Below are 22184 nucleotides of genomic sequence, written 5' to 3'. Positions count from 1 at the left end.
AACACAACCCTGGACCCAGGTTTTCAAAAAATTCATTCGCTTACCACTTGTAGGCATCATGGTCTAGGCCAACCTTTAGTATGTGGAGACTCGTACTTATGACAATTGAGAGTATCACTGTCTCATCTTCCCTCTTGGGTAGATGGGAAAGATCCCAAGGATGAGAAACAGCAAATTCTTTCAAGCACCCTGGCCAATACTCAGCCATCAATCAAAAGAGATTAATTGGTCATTTATCTTGCTCTATTTGCAGTGTAGAGATTGGTTGCTATCTTTCATGATATTTGCAATGTTGTCAGAACATTGTAGAAACTATGTAAAAATGTAACTTCATTTCCATTCAACAGCTCATATACTTGATATACCATTGTCATACAGTCATACTGTATGGAAAGAGACCCTTCAGTCCATGCTGACCATAATCCCAAACTAAACTGCGTTTGACCTGTATCTCTACAAACATTTCCTATTCACGTACTTATATAAATGTCTTTTAAACACTGAAATTGTAGCCTCATCCACCACTTCCTCTGGAAGTTCATTCCACACACAAGCCACTCTCTGTGTAAAAAAACATGCCATTCAGGTCCTTTTTAAATCTTTCTTTTCTCATCTTAAAAATACATCCCCTAGTTTTGACATCCCCCACCATATCTACTCACCTTATCTATACCCCTCATTATTTTACAGGCCTCTCTATGGCAACTTCTCAACCTCTTACGGTCCAGTGAAAAAGGTCTCAGCCTATCCAGCCTCTCCCTATAATTCAAACCCTCCATTCCCAGTAACATCCTGGTAAACTTCTTCTGAACCCTGTCCAGCTTAATAATATCCTTCCTATAACAGGGCAACCAGAACTAGACACCGTATCCCAGAAGAGGCCTCACCGATGTCCTGCACAACCTTAACATAACATCCCAACTCCCATATTCAATGTATATCAATCACAAATAATTAGATAATTCTTGACTTACAGCACTGACAGTGGGGCTGCAGTGTAACTTGAATTCAACAATACTAACCTACTTCCAGCACTGCAGTGGAAGGAGAATTCAACAGCACTAAAAATGGGACAAAAACAGAAGTTGCTGGAAAAGCTCAGCAGGTCTGGCAGCATCTGTGAACAAAAAAATCAAGAGTTAATGTTTCTGGTCTGGTGACCCTTCCTCAGAACTGATAGTACCTGGGAAAACGTCAGTTTATAGGCAGAAAATAGGGAGGGGGTGGGGTAGGGAGTAAACGATAGGATAGAGCCTAAAGAGAGTAAAGAACAGTTGGACAGACAAAGGAGTTGATAATGATTGGGCTAGGAGGGTGAATAGTTGTTAATGGGGACAGTTAATGATTAACAATAGGTAGTGCGTAATGGCTCGCTATGTGATAACAAGGCCTGGTGTGGGGGTTAGGGGGCTAAGTCATTGGAGAGTTTAGGCCCTAAAATTATTGAACTTGATATTGAGTCTGGAGGGCTGCAGGGTCCCCAGGTGGAAAATGAGGTGCTGTTCTTCCAGCTTGCATTGAGCTTCGCTGGAACACTTGCAGCAAGCCAGAGACAGAGATGTTGGCCAGGGAACAGGGTGGTGTGTTGAAGTGTCAGGTAACAGGTAGCTCAGGGTCTTTTCTGCGAGCAAAACGTAGATGTTCTGTGAAGCAGTCACCCAGTCTACACTGTGCACTGACAATGGGGTTGCAGTGTCAAGTGAATTCTCCATTAGTCTCTTGATCACTTGCTAGTGAAGCAGTTGTGACCACTCTGATATCACCAGAGTTAGAAGAATCACAATCCAGACTTGCACCTTCACTGGCTCCATCACCGCCTCCTTGACCTGTCCATCTTCCCTCAACTGACCAACCCCCATCCCAAATCTCGACCTACACTCACTTTCACCATCCCCACCTTCTTGACCTGTCCACCTTCTCTCCACCTATCTGCTCCTTTATCCACCTTTCATCATCACCTCCCCACCCCCGGCTCTCTGTTTATTTCAGAGACACCTTCCACTCCCCCATTTCTGAGGAAGGGTCCAGACCGAAACATCAGCTTTCCTGCTCCTCTGATGCTGCTTGGCCTGTTGTGCTCATCCAGCTCTACACCATGTTATCTCAGATTCTCCAGCATCGGCAGTTTCTACTATCTCCGAGTGTAGGTTTCTTTCTCTGTCACTGTCCATACCTCCTTTTTAAAGTGCTGTTGTTTTGATTTTTTTTTCCTCTAAGTTTTCAAACAACGCAACAGCTTATAAAAGCAGAGATGGGCTGAGAGGTGGCAGATGGAGTTCAACCTGGATAAATGCGAGGTGATGCATTTTGGAAGGTCGAATTTGAAAGCTGAGTACAGGATTTAGGATAGGATTCTTGGCAGTGTGGAGGAACAGAGGGATCTTGGTGTGCAGATACATAGATCCCTTAAAATGGCCACCCAAGTGGACAGGGTTGTTAAGAAAGCATATGGTGTTTTGGCTTTCATTAACGGGGGATTGAGTTTAGGAGTCGTGAGATCTTGTTGCAGCTCTATAAAGCTTTGGTTAGACCGCACTTGGAATACTGCGTCCAGTTCTGGTCGCCCTATTATAGGAAAGATGTGGATGCTTTGGAGAGGGTTCAGAGGAGGTTTACCAGGATGCTGCCTGGACTGGAGGGCTTATCTTATGAAGAGAGGTTGACTGAGCTTGGTCTCTTTTCATTGGAGAAAAGGAGGAGGAGAGGGGACCTAATTGAGGTATACAAGATAATGAGAGGCATAGATAGAGTTGATAGCCAGAGACTATTTCCCAGGGCAGAAATGGCTAGCATGAGGGGTCATAGTTTTAAGCTGGTTGGTGGAAAGTATGGAGGGGATGTCAGAGGCGGGTTCTTTACACAGAGAGTTGTGAGAGCATGGAATGCGTTGCCAGCAGCAGTTGTGGAAGCAAGGTCATTGGGGTCATTTAAGAGACTGCTGGACATGCATATGGTCACAGAAATTTGAGGGTGCACACATGAGGATCAATGGTCGGCACAACATTGTGGGCTGAAGGGCCTGTTCTGTGCTGTACTGTTCTATGTTCTATGTTCTAAAACAGTAATTACTGCTCCTAGGATTCCAGGAAATCAGCTCCAATACTGAAAATACCCCAAAAAAGGAGCAACTGTTACAACCACAATTTTTTCCCACCTTCCATCTATAAGTTATACTTACATAGGTTAGACCTCAGCTGCAGTACTGTGCACTGTTCCAGTCTAAGGACCACACTTAGGAAGGATGCAAATGTTTTGGAGAGACTGCAAAGAAGTTTATGAAAACCTTTTTATGAGGAAAGATTGGAGAAACTGGGATTGTTTTCTTTGGAGAGCAGAAGGCGGAAAGGAGAATTGAAAGAAGTTTTCAAAATCATGAGGGGTGTGGACAAATTATTAAGAAGAAATTGTTCCCACTTACAAGAGGAGCGAGGACTACAAGGCGCTGTCTTAAAGTATTTTACAAAAGTAGCAAAAGCAAGCAGTTAGGAAATGAAATGCACTTTTGGAAGTATGGTGAAGGCTGGTTCAATTGAGACATTTATGAGGGCATTGGATGATTATTTGAATAGAAACAAGTGCAGATTTACAAGGAAAACATTGGAGATTGACACCAAATTAAACTGCTCAGAGCGCCAGTTCAGACACGATGGGTCAAATTGCTTCTTTCTAAACCATAATAATCCCATTTGTTCTAAGATTAAAGATGCAAGCTATATTCAGAAGACTCTATATTTAATGTACTCTAAAGAACTAAGTCTAGAAAACCAATGGTACTCACAATCAGGCAATACACAACATTTGTACTACTTGCTCATTTTAACACCAAAGGTGTGAGACAAAGAGAATTCTTTTTCACAGAGAAGCCCATGTATCTTTGGAACTTTTCTTCAAAATCTGGTGGAAGTAGAGTCTTTGAATATTTTTAAGGCAGAGGTAAACGGATTTTTGATAAGTAAGGGTAGATGGAAATGTGAAGCAAGCAAATCTTACTTCACGGCAGGTTTGAGGAGCGATCTAATTAGTCGCAGTCCCTAACAGCTTCCAATCGACTCAAGATGTTTTCCTGTTCAAGTACTTGTCCAGTTCCTTTGTGCAAGTTATTGCTGAGTTTGTTTCCACTACCCTTTCAGGCAGTGCATGTCAGATCATAACTTGTTGTATAAATAAATTCATCTTGCCTTCAATGAAGCACTGAGAATATAGGCCTTCTGATGCTGCCTTGGAGGCCTTGTGAAAGGATTGGGCAGGAGGATAGGCACGTGCATGGAGCAGAAAGACCACTAGCTAATCATCAGCATTAGTGTCACCCCGATTCTACAGCAGTGTTACTAACATTTTGTTGTTTGGATGAGTCGGACAGAAAACCTGTGGGAGCATTTGTCAGGAGATGAAACAGATGAATTTTATTTGGAATAAACAGAATCGATGGACTGAAAGGCCACTTCTTACTTCATGCTTTTTTTCGGTCTTACCTTCAAAGTGGTAAATTTGTACGGCTGATGACCCTTGAAACTCTCGTGAATCTGTGCCATCGCATGAGCAGTCCTCTCCCAGAAGTGAAGTAGTGTATTCTAGTGGAAGAAAAGCAAACACATCACTTCTAGGTATACAGAAGAAAACAGGGAAGAACAGCATGTGCAATTCAAACAGAGAGGTGACTTAATGACAGTGCATGGAGTGGCAGGGCACAGTAGCAAGCCTAACTGGCAACTTCCTAATCTGAGACATGCCATCAGGAACACACTGGAAGAGATGTTTTTGAATGGACAATAATAGACAGGGCAGATGAAGGTGGGGTGGGGGGAGAAAATGAGAGAAATACCTCAGTCCATTCTCATGTACTTACGAGCAGAATTATCAATAGTTGCGTTGACAAGCAGACTGATTTCCCACCCACTCAAGCAGGAATGGCGCATCACCCAAGGAAGGAGGGAGGAGGAGAAAATACTTTTAACTTTAGGAACAAAAATTAACAAATAGCAAAACATATTTGAACAATTGTTGTGACAGAGCTGTCTCATTAAGTTGTGACTCAAAACTTTTCAGACAGAAATATGCTTATGGAGTGGAATAAAGGAAAAGGCTTACTTTATACTTAATGTATTACACCATATGCAAGAGGAGCAGAAAAGGGGGTATGATAATAGTAATGATGCTACTGATCATTAATCCAGAGAAGATGAGTTCCAGTCCCATCTTTCTGGATGCTTCATACTTGAATTCAGTTTTTAAAAAGACAAACCCTGAAAACAAAAGTTTCAATAAAGCCCTTTTGGAAAGGAAAGGCAAGTGGAAAGGAGACCTACTATCTGTATCCAAGCTGGCCAATGCAGAATCATAGAAAGTCAAAGCACAGAAGGAGACCATTCAGCTATTATTTCTGAGCTGGCTCGTGATCCTGCTTATTCCACACTCCTGCTTTCTCTCTGTAACACTGGACGCTCTTCATCACCTCTGACCATTTGCCTTGTAAAATTACTGACGGAATCAGCTTTCACCAGTATTGTAGGTAGAGTGTTCCATTAACTCTGAGCAAAAAGGAATAAAGTCTCCTACCTCACCTCTAGATCATTTACCAATGATTATTGTGACACTTGCTCAAGGGGATAATTTTTCTCTACTCACCTCATCAAAACCACCTTCCACTTTGAAAACCTCTATTAGGTTACATCTTAACCTGAACATTGTCTTTGAGTTGCCAGCTTAGGCCTAACCAAAGATCTATACGGTTTAGCAAGGTCTTCTTGATTTTATATTCTGTGCCTCTACTTCTAAATCCACATTTGTAACCACATCAACTTGCCAAATTTAAGGACTAAAGTCTTTCTACTGTTTTCCAAAATATGTCACAAACCATTTTTCGAAGTGAATTGTATCTGCCACTCTTCGGCCCACTTCATTATCCAGGAGTCCACAACTATTACTCCTTGTTAACTATTACGTCGCTGAGTTGCATGTCATCTGCGAGCTTTCCAAATACCGTTTCTTTCATCTGAGTGAAGATTATTTATAAAATTGTTTCTTGTTATAAAAAGAGGAATTCATCCACTCTCCAGTCTGAACAGCATCCATCACTACCCAGTGTCTCTAGTCACTGGAGTCATCCAAGCCTTTTAGGTGATATTTTGCTGAATGCCTTCCAAAAGTCTGTATGTACATGTCTATTACTGCTCTATCTTGATCAATCTTCTCTGGTATATCATCATATGATTCAATCAAGTTGGCCAGACATGATCTAACTTTAACAAATCCCTTGAGGCCCCTTCTTAAATCAGGTGTTTCCAATGGACATGTTATTTTTCCCCTGCTATGAATAGTAGGTTAGCTGGCCTCTAGTTCTATGGCTTATCCTTATCCCCTTTGTTGAACAATGATGGAGCATTTGCAAACCACTAGTCTACCAGCACCACTCTTGCATCCAATCAGGATTGAAACACTGTGACCAGAGCCTCTGCAATTTTTACCTTCGTTCCTTTCAGCAAATTAGGATGCATTCCATCTGGGCCAGGTAGTTTAACACCGTTTGGTCATGCTATTTATTTACATACATCCTCTCTATTATTGTTCTGTCCGTAGCTTTTCCCTTTTCTTTGTGTTACCTTCACATCATTCACTTCTTTTATGAAGGGGAAGCTGCTTATTTAATAAGTCAGCCATATCCTCTACTTATATATACAGCTGCCCTTTGGGTCCTTAATAGACGCAACATTTTCCGTTGGTAATCTGCTGCACTTTTCGCATATAGAATGTTTTAGCTGAACGTTCTAAGATATGGCCCAGCAAGTTGTTCTTCTCAATTGTTGTTTTGGGGTGTGGGGGTGGGGTAATAAATGCCAACTTTGTGACATAAACATTCAAAGCATAATAAAATGACTGGGCAGCTGGTCAACTCTAAGTTTTAGGGGTCGACTGAACTGTTTTAGGGATTATGACACTTCTCCTTCAAAACAGAAACCTCGTCAGCACATAAGTGTAATTCTTATTAGGTAAGCTCCAACTGTGCACCATGCCAAATGATACAAGTTATTTAAGGATAGTGATGCTGTTCTCAAAACTGACAAGCAGACAAGAGATGGAAGGGGAAAATCACTGTCTCCTTGTAGAGCATGCCCAAGTCCAAGGTTTGCAAGTGTCATTATTGCTGTTATCTAATGGCACCATGTTCTGTGATGTATTTGGTTCCAAGGCATTAGTACCTGGTAAGCAACAAGTGACTGGGAAAGAAGATTACAACGGCTTGCTCCAAGTAAGTCCACTTTCTGACACACATCATTCTTTAGCTTGTCAAACTGAACTTTGGCATTCCGCACCTGTGCCTGGACCTGCATCAAAACACAAAACAGGAACAATGCTCAGCCATTGTCTGTGCATTTAAAAGAAGCAAAATAGACTCAATTTTTCTTCTTAAAACACAACTGATTTTTTTTCACAAGATCAAGACCTGCAGTTGTGATTAGCCAGTGTTAATTATTCCTTCCTTCTAGCGGGTTTTGAGAAGATTTGTAGCTCAGGTTGAGGTTCTGGATGTGAGTTTGCTCGCTGAGCTGGAAGGTTCGTTTTCAGACGTTTCGTCACCATTCTAGGTAACACCATCAGTGAGCCTCCGACGAAGCACTGGTGTTATGTCCCGCTTTTCTATTTATCCAGATCTTCGCAGCAAGGGTCACAGACAGCCACTGGGGGCAATATTTCCACCTCCCTGGCTCTATCATTGATATGGAGGAAATGGGTTTCATTTCATGGGAATAAACACAAAAATCTGCGAAACCTGGAAATCTGAAATGAAAGCAGAAGTACTGGAGAAACTCAGCAGGTCTAGCATCAACTGTTGAGAGACAAAAACACAGTTAGCATTTCACATCAGTAACTGAGGAAGGGTCACTTGCCTCGAAATATTAACTCTGTTTTTCTCTCAACACATGCTGCCAGACCTGCTGTGTTTCTCCAGTGTACTGTTTTTGTTTCATTTCATGGGAACTGATACCAGTACCACAGAAAGAGAAAGCTATTCCTCAAGGCCAGTCAGTGCGTAAATGCAGTCGAACAGGTCCTGGTGAATTTGACAATTAGCAATGTAATAAAGCCTTTAAAGAAAATAGCTGGATGGGAAGGTACAAGTTAGAAGAAATTTTGGTAGTTAAAAAGCAGGGACAAGGAAAAGTTAGAATAATGATACAGGCAATGAGAACCACAACATGACAAGATGAGATTTGAGTAGACAGATGTTTGATTCAAAATAAATCTTACGCTCACCGCCCAACATTACTCCGTCTGTACCATCGCAACCCAGGGATCAGCTCTGGTTGAGTGGAGAATGCAGGAGGGCATGCCAGAAATAGCACCTAAAAATTAGGTGACAACCCGGTGGGGCTACAAAACAGGACTACTGTCTGTCAAAGAACTGAAGCAATATGCAATAAAAATGGTCCCATAACCAACTGGTCAGATCAAAGAACAGAACAAAGCACAATACAGCACAGCAACAGGCCCTTTGGTACACTAAGACTACAACAATACATGAAGCCTTTCTAATTGAAGAAAACCTTTGTTCCTACTCGGTCCTTATCCCTCTGTTGCTTACCAATTCATATATCTATCAACATGCCTCTTAAATGCTGCTATTATATTCACCTCCACCACCACTTCTGGTAGCACATTCTAGGTACTTATCATCCTCTGTATGTGTAATACACTTGCCTCTCACATCTCCTTTAAACTTGTACCCTTTTACGTTAACCCTAGTAATTGAGATTTCTACCCTAGGGGAAAAAACTCCAACAATCAAAGCTCTGCAGCCCTGCCACAACTGGTCATGAATGGGGATGGACAATTAGACAACACACTGGAGTAAAAGGCTCCACAAATATCCCAATCCAAAATAAAGAGGGAACTCAGTGAGAAAGATAAAGCTGAAGTATTGGCAACCATCTTCCACTGCTTTATCATTGACCTTTCCTCCAACAGAACATCAGATATGGAGATGTTCAATGATGATTGCACACTGTTTAAAATGATACATTACTCCTCAAATGTTACATATGGGCATAAAATGTTTTATCAAGAGCACGACATTTAGGTTTGGACTAAAATGGAACATAATATTTGTACCATCCAAGTGTCAGGCATTAGACCATTAGACCATTAGACATAGGAGCCGAAATCAGGCCATTAAGCCCATCAAGTCTGCTCCACCATTCAATCATGGCTGAAAAGTTTCTCAACTCCATTCTCCCACCTTCTCCCTGTAACTCTCGATCCCCTTGACAATCAAGAACCTATCTATCTCTGTCTTAAATATATTCAATGACCTCCATAGCCTTCCGAGGCGCTGAGTTCCATAGGTTTACCATTACCTGGCTGAAGAAAGTTCTCCTTACCTCAGTTCTAAAAGGTCTTCCCTTTACTTGAAGGCTGTGCCTTCAGGCCCTAGTCTTTTCCACCAATGGAAGCATCTTCCCAACATCCACTCTGTCTAGGCCATTCAGTATTCTGTAAGTTTCAATTAGATACCCCCTCATCCTTCTAAACTCCACTGAGTATAGATGGAATCCTCAAATGTTCCTGATAATGTTAAGCTTTTAATTCCTGGGACAATATTGAACCCACTCCAGGGCCAGCATATCCTTCCTGAGATATGGGGCCCAAAACTGCGCACAATATTCTAAATGTGGCCTGACCGGAGCCTTATAGAGTCCCAGACGGACGTCCCTGCTTTTATATTCAAGTCCTCTCCTAATCTGTCCAAATCTTTCTGCAGTTTCCCCGCCTCCTCAATACTACCCGTTCCCCTACCTATATTTGTGCCATCTGCAAACTTAGCCAGAATGCCCTCAGTTCCTTCATCTAGACCATTAACGTATAAAGTGAAAAGTTGTGGTCCCAGCACCGAACCTTGCAGAACACCAGTCGTCACTGTTGGCCATCCTGAGAAAGACCCTTTTATGCCCACTCTCTGCCTTCTGCCAGATTGCCAATCTTCTAACTATGCTACTACCTTGCTTCTATTAGCATGGGCCCTTGTCTTACTCAGCAGCCTCCTGTAAGACACTTATCAAAGGCCTTCTTGAAGTTCAGGCAGATAATATCCATTGACTCTCCTTGATCTAACCTGCTCGTTACTTCCTCGAAGAATTCTAACAGGGCTGTCAGGCATGACCTCCCCTTGATGAAACCCATGCTGACTTTGCCCTATTTACCATGCAAATCAAGTGTTCAGAAACTTCATCCTTCACAATGGACTTCAAAATCTTACACACAAACCAAGGTTAGGCTAATCGGCCTGTAATTTTCTGGACATGCATATGGTCACAGAAATTTGAGGGTGCATACATGAGGATCAATGGTCAGCACAACATCATGGGCTGAAGGGCCTGTTCTGTGCTGTACTGTTCTATGTTCTACGTTCTAAAAAAGGATGCCGCATTAGTGATTTTCCAGTCCTCTGGGACGCTCCCTGACTCTAGTGATTCCTGAGAGATCACCACTAACGCTTTCACTATCTCCTTTAGAACTCTGGGGTGTGGCCCATCTGGTCCAGGTGATTTATCCACCTTCAGACCATTCAGTTTTTCTAGTACCTTCTCCTTGGTGATGGCCACCATACTCAGGTCTGCCCTGTCCCTCTTGAATTTTTGGGCTATTACTTGTGTCGTCCACCATACAGGCTGATGTGGAGTAATTATTTTAGTTTCTCAACCACTTCCTTGTTCCCCACTACTATCTGTCCAGCATCATTTTCCAGCAGTTCAATTCCACTTTTGTCTTTTATATATTGAAAGAAACTCTTAGTCTTCCTTTATATTACTGTCTAGTTTTTCTTTATATTTAATCTTCTCCCTCTTTATTTTGTTTCTTTGTTGCCCTCTGTTGGTTTTAGTAAGTTTCCAAATTCTCTGGCTTCCCACTGCCCTTCACCGCATTATATGCTTTCTCTTTTGCTTTTATGCTGTCCCTAACTTCTCTTGTCAGCCATGGTTGTCTCGTCCTCCCTTTAGTATCCTTCATTTTGCTCGGGATGAATTTTTGCTGTGTCTCCTGAATTACTCTCAGAAACTCCCCCAACTGCTGTTTCACGGTCTTTCCTGCTAGGCTTCTCTCCCAATCAAGTCTGCCCAGCTCTTCCCTCATGCCTCTGTAATTGCCTGTATTCAGCTGTAAACGATGCTGGAGAGATAGTAGTGGGGAACAAGGAAATGGCTGAGGAACTAAATAATTACTCCACATCAGTTTGTACAGTGGACAATATAAGTAATTGCCCAAAAATTGCCTTTATTCAGTTGCAATACTGTTACCTTTGATTCTATCTTATCCCTCTCAAGCTTCAGAGTAAATGCAATCATATTATGATCACTGCCTCCTGAGGGTTCCTTCATCTTCAGCTCCTTTATCAAGTCTGCCTCATTGCACAATACTAAATCCGGTATTATATGTTCCTTAGTGGGCTCCATCACAAGCTGCTCCAAAAAGCCATCTCACAGATATTCCACAAATTCCCTTTCTTACAATCCACTACCAACCTGATTTTCCCAGTCCACCTACATATTAAAATCCCCCATGATCACTGTAGCTTTGCCTCTCTTACGCACTTTTTCTATCTCCTGGTATATCTTGCATCCCAACTTCTGACTACTGTTTAGAGGCCTGTACATAACTCCAACTTGTGGATTTTTTTAGCTTTACTGTTCCTCAATTCTACTCTCACAGATTCTACGCCATTTGACTTTATTTTGTTTATTACTATTGATTTAATTTCATTTCTTACTATTAAGGCAACCCCACCACCTCAGTTCAACTGTCTATCTTTTCAAAAGGATGTATATCCTTGGGTATTCAGCTCCCAATCCTGATCTCCTGTTGTCCCTGAACATCAACACCCTGGAGGATTCCATTGGCCAGAAACTGAATTGATCTAGCCATATATATAGTGGCTAAAACAGCAGGTCAGAGAATATTAATCTATAGCAACTATCTTGACATTTCATTGAAAAGGCACAAATCAGGATGGAATATGATGGAACACTCCTCACTTACTAGATGAGTACAGCTCCAACATTAAAGAAATTTAACGCTTCCAGAACAAAGAAGCATCACTTGTTCAGCATAATATCTACCACCTTCAACATTCACCTCTTCCAACATGATGCTCAGGTACAAGAGTGTGTACTATCTACAACATGCTCTGCAGAAATTTATCCAGCTTCCTTGGACAACACCTTCTAAACCCATGACCACTACCACCTAGAAGGACAAGGACAGCAGATACATGGGAACATCAACACCTGCCAAGTTCCCCTCTAAGCCACTCACCATCCTGATTTGGAAATGTATTGCTGTTCCTTCACTATCACTGAATCAAAATCCTGGAACTCCTCCTTAACAGCACTGTGAGGGTACGTATATCACATAAACTGTGGTGGTTAAAGAAGGTAACTCAACATAATTTTCTGAAGGGAAACTGGCAATGAGCAACAAATGGTGGCTCAGCTAATTACACAAAAGAACAAATACATCAAATCTGCCAGCAAGTAAGGTCCTTATAGGGCAAAGTGGCAAATAGACAGGTTCTTTATCTGAATACACACAGTGTTTGTAACAAGTTAGTGCAACTGATGGCAGAAATAAAAGTAAATGGACGAGTTAATAGGCATCACAAAAACAAGAGTACAAGATGACCAAGCTGCAAACTTGAATATTCAAGTCATGATACCTCAGGAGGAGACAGAAAGCAAAGGAAGGTGAAGCAGCTCTATTGATTAACAATGAGATCAATATAAATATGAGAAATTAAGTTGATTTGGCAGATTATGTTAGAGAATAAGCGTATGAGGAGTTTTAAGAAATAAAGAAATCACCAGTGACAGTAGTTCATTGGGCCCCTACAGTAACTTCACTTTAGGACAGAGTTTATTAATCTAGAAATAGTGGGACCTTACATGAAAGACACTGCAATAATCTGCACATTGATTTGATAAGTTAAATGAGTAGGTAAAAATTCAGCAGATGGAAAATATGGGAAAACACAAGCTTGCCCACCAAATATTGGTTAGGTATATAGAAAAGCAGAATATTATTTAAATGGAGAAAGATTGCAGAATGCTACTGTACAGAAAGATCTAGGTGCTATTGTACATAAAACAAAGGAAGTTAGAAAGTTGTTACAGAAAGTCAGCTTGTTGCATGGGAGATGGTGTACTAAAGTAGGGAAATTTTGATACGGCTGATTACTGAGATGACACTCGAGTCCTGTGCAGAGTTTTGGTCTCTTACTTAAGGAGGGACATACTTATATTGGAAGCAGCTCAATGAAGGTTCACTTAGCTGATTCCTGGGCTAAAGATGTTGTCTTATGAGGAAAGGTTGAGCAATTTGGGCCTTTACTCATTAGAGTCTAGAAGAGTGAGAAGTGGCCTTTTGAAAAAAGATCTGAGAGAGCCTGACAGTAGTATGCTTCTGCTGCAGACAGGATTCTAAACGTAGGTGGCAGAGGTCAGAATAGAAGCTTGTCCTTTTTAACTTGGAAGTAGGGGAGATTCTTCTCTGAGAGGGCCACAAATCTTTGGAATTTCCCACTCCAGAGATCAGTGGAGCTGGAGTTATTGAGTGGCCTCAACCTGAGTCAACCACTTTCTTTTTAAACTGCAAGAGAGCTGAGAGTTCTGAGAACAGACAGGAAGATGGAGTTTATGTCAGCACAAGATCAACATGATCCTAGCGAATGGTGAAGCAGGCCTCAAGGGACCACGTGGCTTACCCCTACTCACATTCCATATGTTCTTATATCACATGATGAGGGTTAACGGTGGAGCCCTGACTGAGATCAGTTAAATGGAAGAGAATTTTTAATGCCGGAATCGGATCTGAACTTATGCACCCTCGGCTGAACTGAGAGATCTGGACAAAGTAAATCTACACTTCCAAAGGCTCCAATAAATTATTTTCAAAGCCAATGATGTGAAATATAACTTCAAAGAGATGCGCTGCATCCAAAAAGTGATTAAAACAAAGTGTTCTCTTCCCTGGAGTGAAATCATCTTAAAGAAATCTGCCGTGCAACTGTCACCATGTGCGTAAACATCATAGTCAGTTAATGATTTTCCTTCTTTTAAACAAACATGAAAATCACAAAGAAGGGCTGGAAGCAAGACATCAGAGCCAAAGACGTGTTAGGTATTTCAACAGAATGACCAAATTTACTTGGTGGAAAAACAAGAAGAAGTGTAATCTATGGCTAGCAGACTACCCCAGGGATAGAGGCAGGTATAGGGGCAAAAGATAACTTGATGCATCTCTGGCTCATAAAAACTCTGCAGATGAGAATCGAATTCTAGCAGAAAGCAAACAATCTGAAACACAAACTTGGTTTTTCTCTCTCTCCATAGATGCTAAGTATTTTCAGTATTGTCAGTGTTTTCCTTCAAATTTCCATCACCCTACAATATTTTGTTCTGTGAGTTTTTTTTAATTCGTTCCTGAACACGACAGCCTTCAGAAGTGAGATAATAGGAACTGCAGATGCTGGAGAATCCAAGATTACAAGGTGTGGAGCCGGATGAACACAGCAGGCCAAGCAGCATCTTAGGAGCAGGAAAGCTGACGTTTCAAGCCTAGACCCTTCAACAGAAATGGGGGACAGTAAGAGGGTTCTGAAATAAATAGAGAGAGGGGGGAGGCGGATTGAAGATGAATAGAGTAGATAGGTGGAGAGGAGACAGACAAGTTAAAGAGTTGGGGATGGAGCCAGTAAAGGCAAATGTAGGTGGGGAGATAGGGAGAAGATAGGAGATAATGGGAACTGCAGATGCTGGAGAATCCAAGATAACAAAGTGTGGGGCTGGATGAACACAGCAGGCGAAGCAGCATCTTAGGAGCACAAAAGCTGACGTTTCAGGCCTTGATGAAGGGTCGAGGCCCGAAACGTCAGCTTTTATGCTCTTAAGATGCTGCTTGGCCTTCATCCAGCCCCACACTTTGTTATCTAGGGAGGAGACAGATCAGTTTAGGGAGGACGGACAGGTCAAGGGGGTGGGATGAGGTTAGTAGGTAGGAAATGGGGATGTGGCTTGAGGTGGGAGGAGGGGATAGGTGAGAGGAAGAACAGGTTAGGGAGATGGGGACGAGTTTGGCTGGTTTTGGGATGTGGTGGGGGAGGGAGATTTTTGAAGCTTGTGAAACCCACATTGATAGCACTGGGCTGCAGGATTCCCAAGCGGAATATGAGTTGCTGTTCCTGCAACCTTTGGGTGGACCACTCTCTCCGTGACTCCCTTGTCTGCTCCACACTCCCCTCCAGCCTCACCACACCCGACACCTTTCCCTGCAACCACAGGAAGTGCTATACCTGCCCCCACACCTGCCCCAAGAAGACTTTCCGCATCAAGCAGATGTTCACTTACACATCTGCTAATGTGGTATACTGCATCCGCTGTACCCGTCGTGGCCTCCTCTACATCGGGGAAACCAAGCGGAAGCTTGGGGACTGCTTTGCAAGAACACCTTCACTCAGTTCGCAATAAGCAGCTGCACCTCCCAGTCCCCTCCCATTCCTCAGATGACATGTCCATCCTAGGCCTCCTACAGTGCCACAACGATGCCACCCAAAGGTTGCAAGAACAGCAACTCATATTCTGCTTGGGAACCCTGCAGCCCAATGCTATCAATGTGGATTTCACAAGCTTCAAAATCTCTCCTCCCTCCACCGCATCCCAAAACCAGCCAAACTCGTCCCTACCTCCCTAACCTGTTCTTCCTCCCACCTATCTCATCTCCCACCTCAAGCCGCATCCGCATTTCCTACCTATCCTCATCCCACCCCCTTGACCTGTCCACGCTCCCTGGACTGACCTATCTCCTCCCTACCTCCCCACCTACACTCACCTTTACTGGCTCCATCCAGCCTCTTTAACTTGCCTGTGTCCTCTCCACCTATCTTCTCCTCTATCCATCTTCGGTCCGCCTCCCCCTCTCTCCCTATTTATTTCAGAACCCTTTTTCCCTCCCCCATTTCTGATGAAGGGTCGAGGCCTGAAACGTCAGCTTTCCTGCTTCTAAGATGCTGCTTGGCCTGCTATGTTCATCCAGCCCCACACCTTGTTCCATCAGCCTTCAGAAGTGAGTTTGATTCTGCCTTAGAATTTTCCATTGACCCCACATAAAACAAATTAGATTTTAAAATTACTTTAACCTTCATTGGTCTCCTGGTGGCCAAATGGCAGGCGAACAGGGTGTTTCCATGTCTTTTACTAGATACTCCACAAGTGACAAATAAAAGTGTGGCCTGGGATTGACCATCTCTTGCTTTAACCAAGCACGTGGCCTCTGTCACAATGGCAAAGGGATACACATTTATTTCAGTGCTTTCAGACCTCTGGGTATGTATTGTGGCTTTGGACACAATCAAATGCTTTTGAGGTGTGGTTACAGTTTCAATGTAGGAAACTCAGCAGTTAATTCTGCACCAAGTAAGATCCAAAAATCAGAACTGTGATATCTAGCAGATCAGCTGGCCTTCTGTCTCTGAGGTGAGGGTGCTACTGACTCAGTGACATTCACATCTAGAGAATCCACATGATTAGGTGTCCCACCAGCTCCAGTGATCTTGTTGTGCTCCTGCTGTTACCTTATTTCATGTCCACTGTTTTTTTCACTTTGGGAGAGGAGGACTAAAGTGGTGCTGATAATAAAGGTTTACAACGTTGTTGGTACATTGCAACTATAAAACCAAATTATAAAATTCAGGAGTTGTATTAAGACAGGAAACAAAGTATAAGAAACATGCAGTGTATACAGTACAATAAAGCATTTTTAAAAGTTCATCCTAAAGTGCTGGGAGCAGGAGTAGGCCGTTTGGCCCTTTGAGCCTGTAGCACCATTCAACTGGCTGGTTATTGCCTACCTCAATGCCACTCACTCATACTATCCACATATCCCTTGATATCTTCAACATCTGGAAATTGATTTATTTCTGCCTTGAATATATTGAAGGACTAAGCCTTCTTGGCTCTCTGAGATATAGAATTTTGAACATTCATAGTTTTATTCAGACATTACCAAAACATTTAAAACAATGCGCACAGAATATCATTCAAAAAGCCTTAGTGTTTTGGCTATGTTGCTACGAAGTTAATGGCAGTTACTTGTGCATCTCTGAAGGCGTTTTGTGCTGAATGCATACTTTGCCATGTCTATTTGGCCAGATAAACTAATTCCACATTTCTTCTTCTTCACTGATCTTTCTCCCACAAGTTAGCAGGACCATGCCAAATGCTATGGTAAACATCCAAAGATTTCCAAACTGCTTTTCGAACTGAACTGATGGACTGGAGCAATCAGGCAATTCAGGAAAACAGTCTGAATGAAAGTATTTCATGTGTTTGTGCTTTCGTAACTCAATGAGAGTCTGTAAACGATTAAGATGCTCCAACAGACTTCAAAACCCTAGGTTGGGTTTTGCCCTAAAGCACAGATAATTCAGACTACAATATGTGGTAACTATATATTGGGATAGTGCAAAAGCCTAGACAGACTGAGAGATTGCTGCAGTTAGTTCTCAAATAATAACTCGGGGGATGGCAATAGCCTATGGGTATTATAACTGGACTGTTAATCCAGAGACCCAGATAATGTTCTGGGGACGTTCGAATCCCACCAATGGCACAAAGTGGAATTTGAATTCAATTACTATCTGGAATTAAGAATCTAATGATGACTGTGAATCCATTGTCAATTGTTGGAAACACCCATCTGGTTCACTAATATCCTTCAGGGGAGGAAACTGCCATCCTTACCCAGGCCTACACGTGACTCCAGACCCACAGCAATATGGTTAACTCTTAATTTCCCTCAGGGCAATTAGGGATGGGCAATAAATGCTGCCTACCCAGCAACGCCCTCATCCCGTGAAGGAAAACAAATACTGCCAGACTGCTAAATACGGTCACGCCTTAGAACGAGAATCTTTTCACTGGAACAATGGCTCGGCAACACCCCAGCATATGACAGAACATTCATGATGTCTCACAATCCTGTCTGGGAAGCATAATCACAAGCGTTTTTTTCTGGGATTTCTCTTCAGTCAGCAGATCCCTCTCCTAAATCTAACTACGAACTAAACAATAGGTAGAATACAGGTTCGTCTTCTGTATTTATAGAGTCACACAGCATAGAAACAAGCCTTTCACCCCACCATATCTATGCTGACCAACAACACCAACCTAATCTAATCTCATTTATCTGCACTTGGCTCACAGCCTACTATGCTCTGGCATTTTAAGTGCTCATTCAGATGCTTCTTAAATGTTGTCAGAGTACCTGCCTCTACCACCTTCTCAGGCAGTGTGTTCCATATTTTTACCACCTCCTGGATGAAAGAAGTTTTCTTAGATCATCTCTAAACCACTTAATCCTGACCTTAAACTTGTACCCTCCGGTCTGAGATAAGTCTACCATGGGGAAAAGATTTTCGTGATTTACTCTGCCTATATCTCTGATAATTTTGTACACCTCAATCAGTTCCCATCCCCCAGCCATCTGCTCCATGGAAAACAAACCCAACCTATCCAGACTCTCCTCATAAATTTTCACCCCAGGCAACATCCTAGTGAATCTCCTCTGCACCCTCTCCAGTATGGACAAGTCCTTTTGATACTGTGGCTACCAGAACCAGTATTCCATCTGTGGCCTAACTAACAAATGTTTTATAAAGTCATAACAAGATTACCTTGCTCCTATGTTGCACACCCTGGCTATTAAAGGAAAGTATCCCATATGCCTTCTTCATTGCCCTGTATATCTGTGCTGAATAAGGTCCCTTTGTTCGTCAGTAATCCCTAGGAACCTACCATTCACAGTGTATGTCCTTCCCTTAATAGACCCCCGAAAGGCTTCACCTCACACTTATCAGGACTAAATTCCATCTGCCATTGCTCTACCCAATTTACCAGCTGACTGATGTCAGACTCTAGCCTGAGACTGTTCCCCTCAGTATCAACAAGACCACCAATTTACTAATTGTACTCTCTACATTCACATCCAAGTCATTAGGATGGGTAACAAACAGGAAGGGTCCCAGTACTGATTCATCCGGTACACTGTTGCTCACAGGCTTCTAGTTTCAAAAACAACTTTCCACCATCACCCTTTGATTCCTAGTAGCAAGCCGATTTTAGAACCTGTTTGCCAACCTGTCTTGGATCCCACGGGCTCCTACCTTAGGGTCAGCTTTCAATACAGGACTTTGTCAAAGGCCTTACTGAAGCCCATTTAAACCACAGCATACTAAAAGTATGTTTGCCCGTACCAGGCATGGCTCAGTTAGTAATCCCCCACTGCCATCATCCTCCCCACTATTTTCCTGAGTCAGAAGTTCATGGGTTCAGAGGTTTGAGCACAAAATTGAGGCTGAGGGAGCACTGCCCAGCTAGAACTAGTATCTTTTGGATGAAATATTGAATCAAGTCTCTCACTATCCTCTTGAGTGGACATATATGGATGTGCCTACTAAAGAAGGTGCAAAACTTGACCTCCTCTTGGGAAATAAGGCAGGGCAGGTGACTGAGATGTCAGTGGAGGAGCACTTTGGGCCACAGACCATAGCCCTACTAGTTTTAAAATAGTGATTGAAAAGGATAGATCGAATCTAGAAGTTAAAGTTCTCAATTGGAGGAAGGCCATTTTTGATGGCATTAGGCACAACCTTTCAAAAGTTGACTGCGGGAAAATGTTCGCAGGTAAAGGGATGGCTGGAAAATGGGAGGCCGTCAAAAATGAAATAGCTGAAGTCCAGAGACAGTATATTCCTGTTAGGGTGGAGGGCAAGGCTGGTGACAAGAGAAATTCAGGCTTTGGTCACGAATAAGAAGGAAGTATATGTCAAGTATAGACAGTATAGACAGCAGGAATTGAGTGAATCCCCAGAACAGTTTAAAGGCTGTACACGCATAATTAACGTGGAAATCAGGAGGGAGAAAAGGGGACAAGAGATAGCTTTGGCAAAGAGAGTTAAGGAGAATCCAAAAGGATTCCACAAATACATTAAGGACAAAGAGTAACGAGAGACAGAGTAGGACCCCCTAAAGATCAGGCTGCCTTTGTGTGGAACTACGGGAGATGGGGAGATACTAACCAAGTATTTTGCATCAGCATTTGTTGTGGAGAAGGATACGGAAGATATAGAACATGGGGAAATAAATGACGACATCTTGAAAAATGTCAATATTACAGAGGTGGTGATGCCAGATGTCTTAAAATGCATAAAGGTGGATAAATCCCCAGGAACCAATCAGGTATACACTACAGCTCTATGCGATGCTTGGGAAGTGATTGCTGGGCCCATTGCTGAGATACTTGTATCATCGATAGCCACAGGCGAAGTGATAGAAGACTGAAAGTTGGCTAATGTAGCATCACAATTTATGAAAGGTGGTAAGGAAAAGTCAGGGAGCTACAGATCAGCGAGCCTGTCATCAGTGGTTATTGAGCAAGTTATTGAAGGGAATCCTGAGGATTTACATATATTTGGAAAGGCAAAGACTGATTAGGGATAGTTAACATGACTTTATGCGTGGGAAATCATGTCTCACAAACTTGTTTGAAATTTTTGAAGTAACAAAGAGGATCAATGAGGGCAGAGTGGTGGACAAGATCGAGAGGGCCTTCAGTAAGGCGTTCGACAAGGTATCTCCTAGTAAATTGGTTAGCAAAATTAGATCACATGGAACAAAGGGAAAACTAGCTATTTTGATACAGAACTGGCTCAAAAGAAGAAGACAGAGGGTAACGGTGGAGAGTTGCTTTTCAGACTGGAGACCTATGACCAGCAACATGCCACAGGACTGATGCTGGGTCCACTGCTTTTTGTCATTTATATAATTGGTTTGGATGTGAACATGGGAGGTATGGTTAGTAAGTTCGCATATGACACCAAAATTGCAGGTGTAGTGGACAACGAATGGGTTACCTCAGAGTACAATGGGACCTTGATCAGATGGGCCAATGGGTCAAGGAGCAACAGATGGAGTTTAATTTAAATAAATATGAGGTGCTGCATTTTGGAAAGGCACATCAGGGCAGAACTTATACACTTAACGGTAAGGTCTTGGGGAGTGTTGTTGAACAAAGAGATGTTCAAGTGCAGTATCACAGTTCCTTGAAAGTGGAGTAGATAGGATAGTGAAGGCATTTGGTATGCTTGCCTTTATTGGTCAGTTCATTTAGTATAAGAGTTGGGAGGTCATGTTGTGGCTGTACAGAAGTAAGGCCTCTTCTGGAATACTGCATTTAGTTCTGGTCTTCCGGCTGTAGGAAGGAAGTTGGAAAAGGTTTGAAAAAGATTTACAAGGATGTTGCCAGGGTTGGAAGGATTGGGCTATAGGGAGAGGCTGAATTGGCTGAGGCAATTTTCCCTGCAGCATCGGAGGCTGAGGAGTGGCCTTATAGAGGTTTGTAAAATCATGATGGGCATGGATAGGGTGAAAAGCCTCAGTCTTTTCTCCAGGATGGGGGAGTCCAAAACTAGACGGCATAAGTTTAAGGTGCGAGGGCAAAGATTTAAAAGGGTCTTAAGGAGCTATGTTTTCACACAGAGGGTGGTGCGTGCATGGATGAGTTGGTTCAAAAAGTCTGTTTTCATGCTATTCTGCTCTATAACTCCATGACTCTAAATGATCCTGTGGCACTATTTTGAAGAAAATCAAAAGTGGTGCCATCAACCAATTTTTATCCTGTTATCAACATCACTAAATCAAATCAGATCACCTAGTTGCTATCACAGTTCTTTTTGTGGAAGGTTGTTGTGTAGATTGCTTGCCGTGTTTCAAAAATGCTTCACCATGGTCACAAAAGGTGCTTTAGAAATATAAGTTATTTCTCATTGATTTTTAATTATTAGCTAAATCTAGATTAACAAAACCCAAAGTCTCTCTTCAAACATCTTAGCTGGGGTTCAGTGGAAAATACTCTACTTCAGAGTCAGAAGATTGTGTGTTCAAGACCTTCTTCAGCACTTCATGCAAAAAGCTTTGAAAGAGTACGGTACTGTTGCAGATGCTATCTTTCAGATGCAAATTTAGACCATCTTCCCTGTTGAACAACAGTGACTCACTGAAAACTGGTGCGCATTGACTGTATACCACTTTGGGACATCTGGAAGTTGTGAAAGCTGTGATAGAAACGTAATTCTTCCTTCCCTT

The 22184-nt window shown here is 42.4% G+C and overlaps 1 protein-coding gene across 3 annotated transcripts in view; it reads right to left on the bottom strand.

Annotated features, from left to right (window-relative positions):
- LOC125453942 (islet cell autoantigen 1-like protein) overlaps positions 1 to 22184 on the bottom strand; it is a 94680-nt gene that overhangs the window by 30510 nt on the left and 41986 nt on the right. For all 3 annotated transcript variants that reach the window (XM_059647025.1, XM_059647026.1, XM_059647024.1), the window contains 2 exons: positions 7197 to 7322; positions 4473 to 4571 (listed from right to left, as the gene is read on the bottom strand). In XM_059647025.1, the coding sequence (XP_059503008.1) occupies positions 4473 to 4571; positions 7197 to 7322 (225 nt within the window). The remainder of the gene's footprint in view (positions 1 to 4472; positions 4572 to 7196; positions 7323 to 22184) is intronic.

The sequence above is a fragment of the Stegostoma tigrinum genome, chromosome 7 (assembly GCF_030684315.1).
Source record: "Stegostoma tigrinum isolate sSteTig4 chromosome 7, sSteTig4.hap1, whole genome shotgun sequence".
NCBI classification, from domain to species: domain Eukaryota; kingdom Metazoa; phylum Chordata; class Chondrichthyes; order Orectolobiformes; family Stegostomatidae; genus Stegostoma; species Stegostoma tigrinum.
The sequence above is the reverse complement of the archived record's forward strand: the minus strand, read 5'-3'. Positions and strand labels throughout refer to the sequence as shown.